The sequence below is a fragment of the Notolepis coatsorum genome (assembly GCF_963971535.1).
Source record: "Notolepis coatsorum genome assembly, chromosome: 10".
In the NCBI taxonomy this organism is placed as follows: domain Eukaryota; kingdom Metazoa; phylum Chordata; class Actinopteri; order Aulopiformes; family Paralepididae; genus Notolepis; species Notolepis coatsorum.
The window spans coordinates 1,829,008-1,844,047 of NC_140174.1; the positions used below are offsets into that span (position 1 = coordinate 1,829,008).

The window sequence follows — 15,040 nt, forward strand, 5'->3', positions numbered from 1 at the left end:
TCAGTGTTTATCATCCTCACTGAAGATACATTACTGCAGGTCCCACTTCAGTGTTTATCATCCTCACTGAAGACACATTACTGCAGGTCACACTTCAGTGTTTATCATCCTCACTGAAGATACATTACTGCAGGTCACACTTCAGTGTTTATCATCCTCACTGAAGATACATTACTGCAGGTGTCACACTTCAGTGTTTATCATCCTCACTGAAGACACATTACTGCAGGTCCCACTTCAGTGTTTATCATCCTCACTGAAGATACATTACTGCAGGTCACACTTCAGTGTTTATCATCCTCACTGAAGACACATTACTGCAGGTCCCACTTCAGTGTTTATCATCCTCACTGAAGATACATTACTGCAGGTCACACTTCAGTGTTTATCATCCTCACTGAAGATACATTACTGCAGGTCACACTTCAGTGTTTATCAGGGGCAAGAAAGAAAGAAAGAAAGACACAGAGAGAAAGACAGAAAAGGAAAGGAAGAGAAAGAAAGAGAAAAGGAGTGACGGTGAGGGGGGGTTGATGACGGTGAGGGGGGGTTGATGATGGTGAGGGGGGGTTGATGACGGTGAGGGGGGGTTGATGACGGTGAGGGGGGGTTGATGACAGTGAGGGGGGGTTGATGACGGTGAGGGGGTGAGACCTGAGGTGAGGGGGGGTTAATGCGGGGGGGGGGGGGGTGAGACCTGAGGTGAGGGGGGGTTAATGCGGGGGGGGGGGGGTGAGACCTGAGGTGAGCACACAGTCCACATCCCTGCTCTCCAGGAGGCTGTTGTAGAACTCCTCCCGCAGCGCCTCCAGTTTCTTGTCGAAGCAGGGCGCCACCGCCACGTGATACACCGTCTGGGGACTCAGCTTCTGCTCAGAGACACAGACACAGGGTTAACCCTAACCCTAACCCTAACCCTAACCCACCGCCACGTGATACACCGTCTGGGGACTCAGCTTCTGCTCAGAGACACAGACACAGGGTTAACCCTAACCCTAACCCTAACCCTAACCCACCGCCACGTGATACACCGTCTGGGGACTCAGCTTCTGCTCAGAGACACAGACACAGGAGCAGAACCAACACCAGACACACCGTTAATTCAGGAAGAAATTGAATGGAAGAGAACTTTATTATTAAGAGAGGTATAAATGAGAGTACATATAACGCCGGGCTACGTAACGTTTCCCTACAGGCTGCCTTTTAATGTGTGAACCAACATACAGTACAGTCGGGTTCATAAATATTTGGACATCAACACAACCTTGACTCCGACTACACCGCCACAATGGACCCAAAGTAATTGGAAAATTGGCTGCTCAGCTGTTCCATGGCCAGGTGTGTGTTATTCCCTCATTATTTAATTTACAAGGAGCAGATAAAAGGTCTAGAGTTAATTTATTTCAAATAGAAGAAAAGTTGAGATCCAAGGCGGCTCTACAATTTTTAAATGCCGTTATTAATTGGCTTACATTATTTAGAGTAAGCTTTTAAGTTTTAAAATACCGACATGTTTCGGCCTACACATGGCCTTCTTCAGGGTGTTGTAACTGTGGTTTAGGCCATGTCCTCACATATATGGATCTTTTGCCAAACGGATATTCTCAGGCTCTGTTTAAAATAAAATCCCTGTCCGCAACACAGTGTTAAAAAAAAAAAACTCCATCCAGACACAAACACATAAACGCATATGAATTGCTCCAACAAGCATGCGGGCCAGCAGGTGGCGATAAGCGATACCCCAAATACCATGGTGGTACGAGCGGTCAGGACGACAGAGAAATGATAGGAATTGTCCATTGGTTCGCACCCAGCCCACTTCACAGATTCCTAGCATTCCATTGGCTATATTGACATACATACAGTAGATAATAAATAGATAGATATAGCGGTGGATTAGATGCAGTCCAGAGGAAACAACCAATCTAGATATGTCACGATTTAATGCTTTACTTCTGCGCACTGGGCGACGGAGAGATACAATGTCAATGTTGAGATCACAATCTCCGGATTCTGAAACTAAATATGGCGAGTCCTTATCACAAACTATATATATACTAATTACAACAAGACATTCATTAATTGCATTGTACTGTTCACGTGCCGTCGTCGCATATATAAGTATAAGGATAGTTTGAATGACATTTCAGAACCCAGGCGCTGTCCACCGAAGTTATTATTACTTCAAAGCGCTACTGCAGTGCCTATATGGATAAAACAAGGTGTAATAAGGATGTTTTAGGTGGTGGTAGTTTCTCTGTTAGGACATAGTCGGTCTGATATATATTAGAGAAATAGTAAAGTAATATTATTACGGCCCGCCACAGTCTGAGCATGCGTAGTGAGCTGTGGCGTCATCGTTTATCTAGACTATGCGTTTACAGCGGCTGCACGGATCCACTGAGCGGATAGTTTGGAAAATCTTCACTTTAAAATGCGTTTAAGAAAATCTCCGTTCATGTCTCTGAAAACACCCTTTGCGTGTGGACGAGAGGCCCAATCGTGGAATAAAATGTGCGTTTGGCAAAAGATCCAGATATGTGGGGACATGGCCTAAATAAAGAAAAACGGGAAAAAACAGAACTAATTACAATGGGGGACAGCTGGTGTTAAATGGATGAAGGCACAGCATATTCTTAACTTGATATAGTTAGAATACAATCTACTTATAAGCTATGTCTACGTTGAAGGAATATACAATAATACTAAATAGAAGAAAAAAAATTTGTATATTATATTATATGTATATATACACACTCAAAATATTGTATATGAGTCAAATCAAACATATAATAGATCAATAATAATATCAAAAACAACAATGTAAGAGCATTGAGTAATGCAAGACAATAAATACTACTATATAATGTAACCTACTTAGCCTAGAGAAGTGACAACATGTCCATAGAGTCATTTAAACCTGCAAAGAGGTGGCCAGTAGTCTATCAAAATACAATAAATAACAATGTATAAATACAATAAATAAATAAAGTGCTCTGCCAGGCCTCTACTTTCACTGCGGTGGTGGAGACGGAACCAAAAAACGGTGACAACAATCGTGTCCAAATGTCCAAATATCCATGGACCCGACTGTGGTGTCACATGACCCGACTGTGGTGTCACATGGCCCGACTGTGGTGTCACATGACCCGACTGTGGTGTCACATGGCCCGACTGTGGTGTCACATGACCCGACTGTGGTGTCACATGACCCGACTGTGGTGTCACATGACCCGACTGTGGTGTCACATGACCCGACTGTGGTGTCACATGACCCGACTGTGGTGTCACATGACCCGACTGTGGTGTCACGTGACCCGACTGTGGTGTCACATGGCCCGACTGTGGTGTCACATGACTGTGGTGTCACATGGCCCGACTGTGGTGTCACATGACTGTGGTGTCACATGACCCCGGACGCTGACCTGCTGTCTGGAGAAGTAGTCTTTGACCAGAGAGCCCATGACCTGCTGTGGGGAGCGGGCCGTGCAGATGTGAGGCGTGACCAGAGAGCCCAGGACCCGCTCAGCGTACCGTATCCACCCTGCACACACACACACACACACACACACACACACACACACACACACACACACACACACACACACACACACACACACACACACACACACACACACACACACACACACACACACACACACACACACACACACACACACACACACACACACACACACACACACACACACACACACACACACACACACGCACACACACACACACACACGAAGAAGTCGTCGTTAATTGTCATGCAGATAAACACACATGTGAGATGGGCGACACACAGGAACACACACACACACATGTGAGATGGGCGACACACAGGAACACACACACACACACATGTGAGATGGGCGACACACAGGAACACACACACACATGTGAGATGGGCAACACACAGGAACACACACACACATGTGAGATGGGCGACACACAGGAACACACACACACATGTGAGATGGGCCACACACAGGAACACACACACACATGTGAGATGGGCGACACACAGGAACACACACACACACATGTGAGATGGGCGACCCACAGGAACACACACACACATGTGAGATGGGCGACACACAGGAACACACACACACATGTGAGATGGGCGACACACAGGAACACACACACACATGTGAGATGGGCCACACACAGGAACACACACACACATGTGAGATGGGCGACACACAGGAACACACACACACACATGTGAGATGGGCGACACACAGGAACACACACACACACATGTGAGATGGGCGACACACAGGAACACACACACATGTGAGATGGGCGACACACAGGAACACACACACACATGTGAGATGGGCGACACACGGGAACACACACACACACATGTGAGATGGGCGACACACAGGAACACACACACACATGTGAGATGGGCGACACACGGGAACACACACACACACATGTGAGATGGGCGACACACAGGAACACACACACACACATGTGAGATGGGCGACACACAGGAACACACACACATGTGAGATGGGTGACACACAGGAACACACACACACACACATGTGAGATGGGCGACACACAGGAACACACACACACACATGTGAGATGGGCGACACACAGGAACACACACACACACATGTGAGATGGGCGACCCACAGGAACACACACACACATGTGAGATGGGCCACACACAGGAACACACACACACATGTGAGATGGGCGACACACAGGAACACACACACACACACATGTGAGATGGGCGACACACAGGAACACACACACACACATGTGAGATGGGCGACACACAGGAACACACACACACACACATGTGAGATGGGCGACACACAGGAACACACACACACACATGTGAGATGGGCGACACACAGGAACACACACACACATGCACTGAGTAGCTGATGAACAGTCTCTCTGTTAGGGATGGGTACCGAATGCGGTACTTTTAAGGTACCGAACCGAAACACGTCGGTACTACCGAGTATCGATTCAAGTGAGATACAGTATTTTTTTTATTTTTTTTTGTATTATATATATATATTTTTTTACTTTTTTTTTTTCATGTCAACGTTCACACGCACAATATATGCTTACCTAGGATTTGACTTGATTCAACGACAAAGCAGTCGGAGCAATGACGAGCCGAAAACTGTCGAAATTGTAGTTATTTGAAGTTTGGATTTTTTTTTTCATGACTGAGGTACATTCTTTTGAGACTAAAGTACCGAAAAAAGGTACCGTTGGGTACCGGTATCGATTCACAGGTACCGGTACCGTATCGGTTCAAATGTGAAAGGTACCTACCCATCCCTACTCTCTGCACTTGACCCATCCCGTCGTCCTCCCCCCCCCCCCCAAGGGCAGCCGGGAGCAGACATGGGCCGCGCCCCCCGGGGACCAATCCAAGTGCTCCTGTCCGTCTTCGTTAGGGACACGACAGCGTTAGCGATCTGTTGTGCATGTTTTTCCTTTGGGTTTATCTCTTTTTCTGGAGGGGAAACCCTTGCGAACACGGGGAGAACATGCAAACTCCACACAGAAAGGCCTGGGAGATCCCCCACCTGGGTACCTGGCAACACCGTGACCTGGTGCCCAAGACCTGTTTTTTTTTTTTTTTTGCATACTTCTCGTTAATTCTATAGATTGTAGGGATAACGTGAGGAAAATGTACGTATACTTACAGCGCCCTGTGTTAAAGCTCGACAAATCATACACTGCATCTACATTATTCTCGCAGTCGCACACAGTATTTCTTACGACCTAAATGTTCACTTAACACTTTGAATGCGAGGGACGCGTTTTGTCGTTAGTTCATGCCGCCAGTTGAGTGCCGGCAACGCTATATAGCGTTTGTTTGTCTTTTTTTTTTTTATTAGCGATTTGAATTCATATTTCATCAATCGAGCCTCACGCTAGTGTTGCAGACTCTCTCTGAGCTCAATTGGGAAAATACCGCCCCCTATCGTCTCTCCCTGTGTAACTGCAGCCTCCTCATGTTACTCTCCGGCGAGGCATCTGAAGAGACTCAAGTTGATCGCCGACCCTCAGAACAGCGTGGATTATGTATTTCCAGCACCCAACGCTGAATCAATAAACGCGATCGATATTTGGAATGGCGATCAGGAATTGGAATAATCTTTTTGGATAACATCTGATCTGAGGTAAGGAATCTATTTGACCAGTCTTAGGGTAATCGGAGCTGTTTTCACAGATATATCAACGTGTGCCCTATGTGTGTGTCTGTGTGCTCGCTGATCAGGAAATGAGAGAATCGATATTTCAGCCCGCTTCTATAGCGTGCATAAGTACACATATACTATCGATAATCTAGCGTTTATTTGAAAACGATTCATAAATAGGCCGAAAAATTACAACGTTTTTTGTGTATGCCAGAATATTCCAGTAAAGGGCGATTATCACGGAATCGTTATATTTTCCTGAAAAACTAGGGCTTTTCAAAATGCTATAAAACGGAAATGAACCGATTAAAAAACAATCCGTCTCGGCAATGTTGACTGCAAACAAGTCATTGATAATCGACGGGCAGATTAGATACATAGCCATAATTTAAGATTATGCGCTCACAACGCTATCATTGAAGTGGGTGCCGGCATTCAACCACGTTTTGACCATGTTCACCAGTGGTAATCAAAGTGTTAATGATTCATTCATTTAAAAAAAAAAATTATTTAAAGATTTAGAGATTTTTAAATGTATATACATACCAGAATGTATATCCCGGACCGTATTTTATTCTATTCTTATTTTTTAATATTATATTATTATTATTATATTCTTATTTTAGTCCTATTGACTACCTAAATGTTTGTTGTTCAATGTGAGCGATCTGTAGTGCTGAATTTCCCTCGGGATAAATAAAAGATTTCTATTCTAATGAAGTACTTCTATTCTCTTCATGAGCGGTGGAGTGAGAGAGAAGAAGAGAGGAGGCTCCTATCTCTCGGGCGGAGGGAGTGGTGCATCTATCTCTGGGCAGCAGCACTGACCCTATCTATCTCCACAAGTGTGTTTCTGTCGCACTGGGGAACCTGCGAGTTGCCGAATGTGTCTCCAAGTGTTCCGTGTCGTCACCAAGACAAATTCCTGTACGTTCTGTATTTGTTGGGAGGGGGGGGGCGGGGGGGTTCTGATCGTGTTATCGGATTCCGATGAGAACCTTCATCACCCTAATGGTCCTTTCTCACCCAAAGCACGAAGTCGAAGGGTCCTTGAGCAAGGCACTTAACACCCCTAACTGCCCCCGATGAGCAGGTCGGCACCTCGCATGGTCGCCTCCGCCGTCGGTGTGTGAGAGTGAATGGGTAAAAATGGGAGGAATAAATTGTAAAACGCTTTGGCTAAAAGCCGCTATATAAATGCACCATTTACATTGGAAATTAATTTAATGCAACGCAGACTTGGCTGGAGACGGTGGGAGCCCTGACCCTAACCCCTAGCTTAGCACAATGAATGGAAGCGGACAGTGCCGGTTAGCCTAGGCATTGTCCAACTAACACCTCTCCTGAAGGCTAACCGGTACTGTCCGCTTCCATTCATTGTGCTAAGCTAGGCTAAAGTGCAGCCAGATAGCTTTCTACTGAACGCACAGAGAGGAGACTGGTATCTATCTTCTTGTCTCTCCATGGAGAAGACGGTAAGATAGTAATTTCCCAAAATGTTGGCGTGTTCCTTTAAGGCGCACAGACCACGTTGCGATGTCCGATGTCGCTATGGTGACAGAGCGTGACCTTCTTGTTCTTCGAGCTGCTCGGACCAAAAAACAACTACAAATATTAACCCCGACGTTCGCAGAGACGGCACGGGGGGGGGGGGTGGTGGTGGTGTTTACCCGGGCAGGAGGAGGTGAACATGGGCAAGGCGTGGGAGTCGTGGTGCCTCCGGCGGTACCTCTGGACGAACTCCTTCTGACTCTCCAGGATACTGAAGCCAGCGGCCAGGGTGCTGTCGAATACATACTGCACCCCTAGAGGGAGACAAAGGGAGGGGGAGAGAGAGAGAGAGAGAGAGAGAGAGAGAGAGAGAGAGAGAGAGAGAGAGAGAGAGAGAGAGAGAAATACGGTATAGGTATAGATAGAGAGAGAAGAGAAACAGAGATAAGGAAAGAAAGAGAGAAGCATAAAACGATTGAAATATGGAGTGAGAGAGAGAGAAGTACAGTATAGGTATAAATGAATGAATGAATGAATGAATGAAAACTTTATTTAACAGATTGCAGAATGGGTACAATACAGTACGGCTCAATACACACAATTGTTAAGGGGATGCAGACCAGAGAAAGACTTTCGTCTTGTTTACATCGGGGTCCCCCATTTTCAATTCATATTGACATTTATGACATACCCAACATAACATACATGACATTTATGGCATAGGGACATACAGGTATGTATTTAGTACTGATACATTTGTGACATAAACGGTATTCACATATACAGTACTGTTACCCCTAGATCCTGACAGAGTATATACATATGATGGGGAGGGGACTGTACATTAGGAGGGGGTGGGTGGGTGGGAGAGAAATATACATACGGCGGGGAGAGAATATATACATGCGGTGGGGAGGAGACTGTCTATTAGGAGGTGGTGGGGGGGGTTGGACATTTACGGTGGCCAGTTTCAAATTGCAGCCTCCCGTAGGTGCTCTTTAAGAGCGGTTTTGAATGTGGGTAGGGATTCACATTCCTTTACAGTTGTGGGTAGGGCGTTCCACATTGATGTGGCATAATTGCGAAACGTGTTTAGTCCCTTGTTTGAGCCGAATCTGGGTTTAACATGATTTGTTGAGCTTCCTCTGGTGTGCGTCTCTACAATTCGTAGCCGCATTTCTGCAGACCCCTCTCTGATTGGTTGAGGCCATTTCTGCAGACCCCTCTCTGATTGGCCGAGCGCGCGCATGTTAACTCCGTTAGGCTCCAGAGAGAGAGGCTGAAAACCCACAGTTGTTGCCCGACGGATGGGAACCGAATCCCAGATCCGAGGTTTCTGATGACTACCCCCAAAACATGGAGGTCGCGAACGCAATTTATACGCATGGAAGTATTACGAATCATTAAAAAAATATACCGTTAACTGGAATATGTTGTGTGTGCCTTTACATGGTTTGTCATTAAATGTTGTGCCTTACTAATAATAACTAATTCCTTGGTCAATAGAAGTCTCTGTGATACTTTCTGAATATGATTTGGGAGGGTTATAATAGAAGAAAGACAGTGTAAACAATATAACGTTATGTGAATAAACCGCGAAATAAGAACTAATTCCTTGGTCAATAGAAGTCTCTGTGATACTTTCTGAATATGATTTGGGAGGGTTATAATAGAAGAAAGACAGTGTAAACAATATAACGTTAAACTTATGTGAATAAACCGCGAAATAATAACTAATTCTGTTATGTTATATAATGTTACAGTGTACAGTTTCTAACAGCTGGCTGTGTTGTGAAATGTGCATAACGTTATGAATAAACCGCGAAGTCACGCAAAATAACGTTATACGCGAATCTGGTAGTAGATATCTTTTTATCTTCAATCTTGATATGATAACATTACATCCGCCTTTTACCGTGTGACGAGCTAAACCAATCAGAGAGGGGCTTCGCTCAACCAATCAGAGAGGGGCTTCGCTCAACCAATCAGAGAGAGGTCTGCAGAAATGGAGTTCAACCAATCAGAGAGGGGTCTGCAGAAATGCGGCTACGAATTGTAGAGACGCCTCTGGTGTTGTGGTCGTGGTATTCACTGACCTTTGGGAAGTATTTTGACATGTACATGGGTACCTTAGTCGTATAGTGTATCTTGTAGACCAGGCCCATTGCAAGTTGCTGTACTCTGTCGTCTACTCTAAGCCATCCTAGGTTGTCAAAGTGGGCAGGGGTGAGGTGGGTTCTAGGGGTAAGGTCAAGCAGTAGTCTGACCAGTTTGTTTTGTGATGTTTGTAATCTTGTTTTTAGCGCCTTTGAGGTGCTTTGGTACCATGAGGTGCAAGCATAGTTGTAGTACCCTTGAATGAGTGCTCCTGCCAGAGTCTTCAGGGTATTCTTGTTTACCAGAGAGGAGATCCGGTACAAGAATCTAGTTCGTTGGTTGACTTTTTTTATTACATTGGATGCCATTTTGTCACAGGAAAGATTTGCCTCTAGGATGGAACCCAGGTAGGTAATTTCTTCTTTCCTTGTGACAATATTGTCACCCACTGTAACTGAGAAGCCGTCGGTCTTGCTGAGTTTATTATTTGAACCGAAGAGAATGGACTTTTTACCCAGGTGTAATGATAGTTATGCAGATTTTGCATAGTTCCGAGCTGAAGGTTTTTTCAACCTGCAACTTGTTCTTGTCAGAGACCAGCAGGGCTGAGTCGTCCGCAAACAGGAACAAGTTGCAGTCACAGGCTGACGACATGTAATTTGCATAAATTAGGAACAGTAGCGGTCCTAGTATGCTTCCTTGTGGAACACCACAGCTCACTGTGAGGGGGGGGGATAGGGTACCGTTTACCTCCACCATCTGTTCTCTCCCCTCCAGGTAGGATTGCATCCAGCTCACTGATAGACTATCAAAACCAATTGCTTTTAGCTTGTCCATCAGAATGGTGTGATTGACAGTGTTCGAAGGCCTTTTGTAGGTCCAGCATGACCATGCCGCAGTATTTGCCCGCGTCCACCTCTTGTTTGATGTGGTCGTTCAAATAGAGAAGGCATGTGTCAGTGGAGTGGGATGTTCTGAAGCCAGATTGGAATTCGTAGATTAGATCTTTTTCCGCCAGGTACTTTTCGACCTGTTCGTAGACTATTTTCTCCATGACTTTCGAGATGGAGGTAAGAATAGAAACAGGTATAGAACAAGTATAGAAGTAGAGACATGGAGAGAGAAGAGAAACAGAGATAAAGAAACAGAGAAGCATAGAAAGATTGAAATATGGAGAGAGAGAGAGAGAGAGAGAGAGAGAGAGAGAGAGAGAGAGAGAGAGAGAGAGAGAGAGAGAGAGAGAGAGAGAGAAGGGAAAGAAAGAGGCCAGTGAGAGAACCTCAAGCATTCATGATAGATACCAATGGGTGTACGGCATTTATTCACATACATGTATTATGTTCCGACAGATGAGGTCACACACACACACACACACACACACACACACACACACACACACACACACACACACACACAGACACACACACATGCACGCTCGCTCACCCAGACTCTTGAGGAAGCTGCAGAGTTTGCGTGAGGCCTCAGGAATGTCCAGGCCGAACTTGACGGCGAAGAAAGGCAGAGACTGGGGACAGACGGAGACCACCAGCACCTTGTGTTTGGACACGTCGCCCTTCTGCCCAGAGACACGGGGACAACACGACTCAGAACCGGGACCGTGGGACGCGACCGTCAGGACATTTTACACAATGACGACTGTCGCCTCGCAAATAATGCCGATCAACGATTCAATCGCTCAGTGGCATCTTTTAGCGTTTGGTCGTTGTCAGCGTGGTGTTATTCATCGTCAAATAAGGAGAATAGAAATTGAATAATAATTATTATTTATATTCTCCTTTGGTTCATTACAATTTACTCAAGCATAGTAACATACACAGTATTTCTAACACTGGGAACACATTTCCTGAGGTCCACAGATGCCCGGAACATGCAAATGGACCTTGTAGAAGTGGAGCAATCTTCTCTTTACTTGGGTATGTAGTTTTAGGCACATTTTCTGGAAATATGGCTGGGTCTCTTAACAGGTTAGTTCCCCAAGGAGAGTGGGCGGTCCAGTATGTTTTTCATTTTTATTTAGACAGCGGTAAAAACACAAGAGTGCCGTTTCTACAGTAGCTTGAAACGGTTCCTTTTGACGTTTGGACAAAGCTTTTGTTCATCAAAGCGGTAAAAAGGGAATTTCACCTTTGACCCTGCATCATAAATTTTTTTTTGGCCCCTTCATCTCACTGCCCAAAGATCACAATATATGGGATCATCTTTGAAATATACAAATAATAATAAAAGTGTACAGTGCAAGGTGACCTGAAAAAGCCCAACGCGGAACACACCTGTGTTGGTCTTTCGGTTTGAAATCATGAAAGCACCCGTCACCTTTGCTAGTATCTTAAGTGACATTTTCGTGGCGCTTATGGGAAATTGTAACACAGCGAATATTAGTGTTCCGTCAGTTGACTCTTACCAATGGGGACAGAACTCATAATAATAACCTACCTCATACTATAGTATATACCCATATAACTCTGTATGATAGCATGTACAATAATGCTGTATATACCATATATATACACATTTAAATATATATATCGATACCTGTCTGAATACACCTGCATATAACCCATACAACTCTGTATGATAGCATGTACAATAATGCTGTTTATTACATGGCGTTTTAACATTCGCCGAAATGCTTGATTGTGATTGGTCAATAGCGCTCGTCAGAGGTCCGTTATTACTCGATAACGGTCCTCTGCCGAGCAATAATGACCGCTGTGCGCAGCTGGACCAATCAAGCCCACTGACACACACTCAGTGCAATCAGACACACCTGCCGGCGATGACAGCGGAGCGACAGAACAGAACTGCGTCTGCATTTGATCTCGTCTTGTCGATGGTGTAAAATTAATTAGGTATATTGTTAGTAAGTTAGCCATGTAATAAGCGGGATAATGTATAGCTATACTCGGTCATTGTCGCAAAATAATTGACCGACACAGAGTTTAAAACACCTCGGCGAGGAGCCTCGGTATTCTAAACTCTGTGTCGGTCAATTATTTTGCGACAATGACCTCGTAGCTATACATTATCCCTTACATATACCATATGTATATATTTATTCTTACCGTATATAAATCTACGTATCCTTTTGCATATCTGTAGATACTATATCTGTAAATATTCGTACTAGTTACGCTGCTGGCCAGTATGACTTACTACCATGGTGTCTTTATACCTGTATCACTGTACATATTAATACTACAACTCTGTACATACATCCGATTAGCACCATTACATACTCAGTAGTACTCATTTATATATTTTATACCCAGTTTAATCACCTGTACATTGTATATTACTATTGCACTTTACTGTTTAGTGTTTAGCACTCTACATTTACATTTGCACTCTGGTTGGATGCCAAACGTATTTTTGTTGTACTGTACTTATGCTGCATGATGACAATACATTTTAATCTAATCTAATCTTGACCACTCGATATTGTTCTGAATCTTGGAATGGCTTGGAAAGTGTGATCTGTATCCAAGCGCTATACTAATAATAATAATAATAATAATAATAATAATAATAATAATAATAATAATAATAATAATAATAATAATAATAATAATAATAATAATAATAATAATAATAATAATAATAATAATAATAATAATAATAATAATAATAATAATAATAATAATAATAATAATAATGCTACACTAGGGCCCGAGTCCGAGGGTGAGACCACCCTGATTAGCACCATTACTCAGTAGTACTAATTGATATATGTTGTGCCCAGTTTAATGACCTGGACATTGTATATTACTATTGCACTTTACTGTTACACTCTGTTTGGGTGCCACACTTATTTTGGTTGTACTGTACTTGATGATGTTATGATGACGATACATTTTGGATCTAATTTAATCTAAACAAACACAAACACAAAAAACAATGTTGGGTTTTTCTTAAATTCTCCGGTGAACTCAACCAAACTCAACTCAAACTCAACACAAACTCAACGACAAACCAACATTAACTCAACATTAACTCAACACAAACTCAACACAAACTCAACACAAACCAACATTAACTCAACATTAACTCAACACAAACTCGACACAAACTCGACACAAACTCGACACAAAGACACAAACTCGACACAAAGACACAAACTCGACACAAACTCGACACAAAGACATAAACTCGACACAAACTCGACACAAACTCGACACAAACTCGACACAACTCGACACAAACTCGACACAAAGACATAAACTCGACACAAACTCGACACAAACTCGACACAAACTCGACCACAAAGACATAAACTCGACACAAACTCGACACAAACTCGACACAAACTCGACACAAAGACACAACTCGACACAAAGACACAAACTCGACACAAACTCGACACAAAGACACAAACTCGACACAAACTCGACACAAACTCGACACAAACTCGACACAAACTCGACACAAACTCGACACTAACTCAACACAAACTCAACACGGGTTCTCTCTGCCCCCTCTGGGTCTCTCTGCCCCCTCTGGGTTCTCTCTGCCCCCGAACCACAACACGGGTTCTCTCTGCCCCCTCTGGGTTCTCTCTGCCCCCGCACCACAACACAGGTCCTCTCTGCCCCCTCGCCAGCCCACCTGATTGAGGGCCAGGACCCGGGCCACCTCGTCCAGGCTCTGCTGAGAGATCTTGAGGCTCTCCTCCTCCGACACACAGCCCTCACAGGAGAGACAGGCGCTCAGCAACACCTGGGAGGCTTCCGTCACCTGGGAGCCAAGAGAGAGAGAGAGAGAGAGAGAGAGAGAGAGAGAGAGAGAGAGAGAGAGAGAGAGAGAGAGAGAGAGAGAGAGGGGGGGGGGGTGAGAGAGAGAGAGAGAGAGAGAGAGAGGGGGGGGTGAGACAGTGGCTCAGGAGGTAGAGCAGTCGTCTGGTAATCCGGAGGAGGTTCCCGGTTAGATTCCCGCTCCTCCCGGGCAGCGTGTCGACGTGTCCTTGAGCGAGACACTTAACCCCTAACTGCTCCCGGTGTGCAGGTTGGCACCTGGCATGGTCGCCTCCGCCGTCGGTGAGTGAATGTGAGGAACAAATAGTAAAGTGCTTTGGATAAAAACGCTAAATAAATAATAATAATAATACATACCAAGAGGTCTTGAGAAAACATGTAGGCTAATACGTGTGTACTGTATACTACTGTATACTACTCGCGTAGATAAAAATAAATCAAATGAACAGGTCGGTCACACGTTCCCACCACTAAGGACAACAGAAACAG

The 15,040-nt window shown here is 44.5% G+C and overlaps 1 protein-coding gene across 1 annotated transcript in view; it reads right to left on the minus strand.

The window, feature by feature from the left end:
* narf (nuclear prelamin A recognition factor) overlaps nt 1-15,040 on the minus strand; it is a gene marked incomplete at its 5' end in the record, with an annotated part of 34,801 nt that overhangs the window by 19,184 nt on the left and 577 nt on the right. Inside the window, 5 exons of the mRNA XM_084322308.1 lie at nt 740-869; nt 3,426-3,544; nt 7,865-7,999; nt 11,226-11,358; nt 14,406-14,534. Coding sequence (XP_084178434.1) covers nt 740-869; nt 3,426-3,544; nt 7,865-7,999; nt 11,226-11,358; nt 14,406-14,534 — 646 coding nt within the window. The remainder of the gene's footprint in view (nt 1-739; nt 870-3,425; nt 3,545-7,864; nt 8,000-11,225; nt 11,359-14,405; nt 14,535-15,040) is intronic.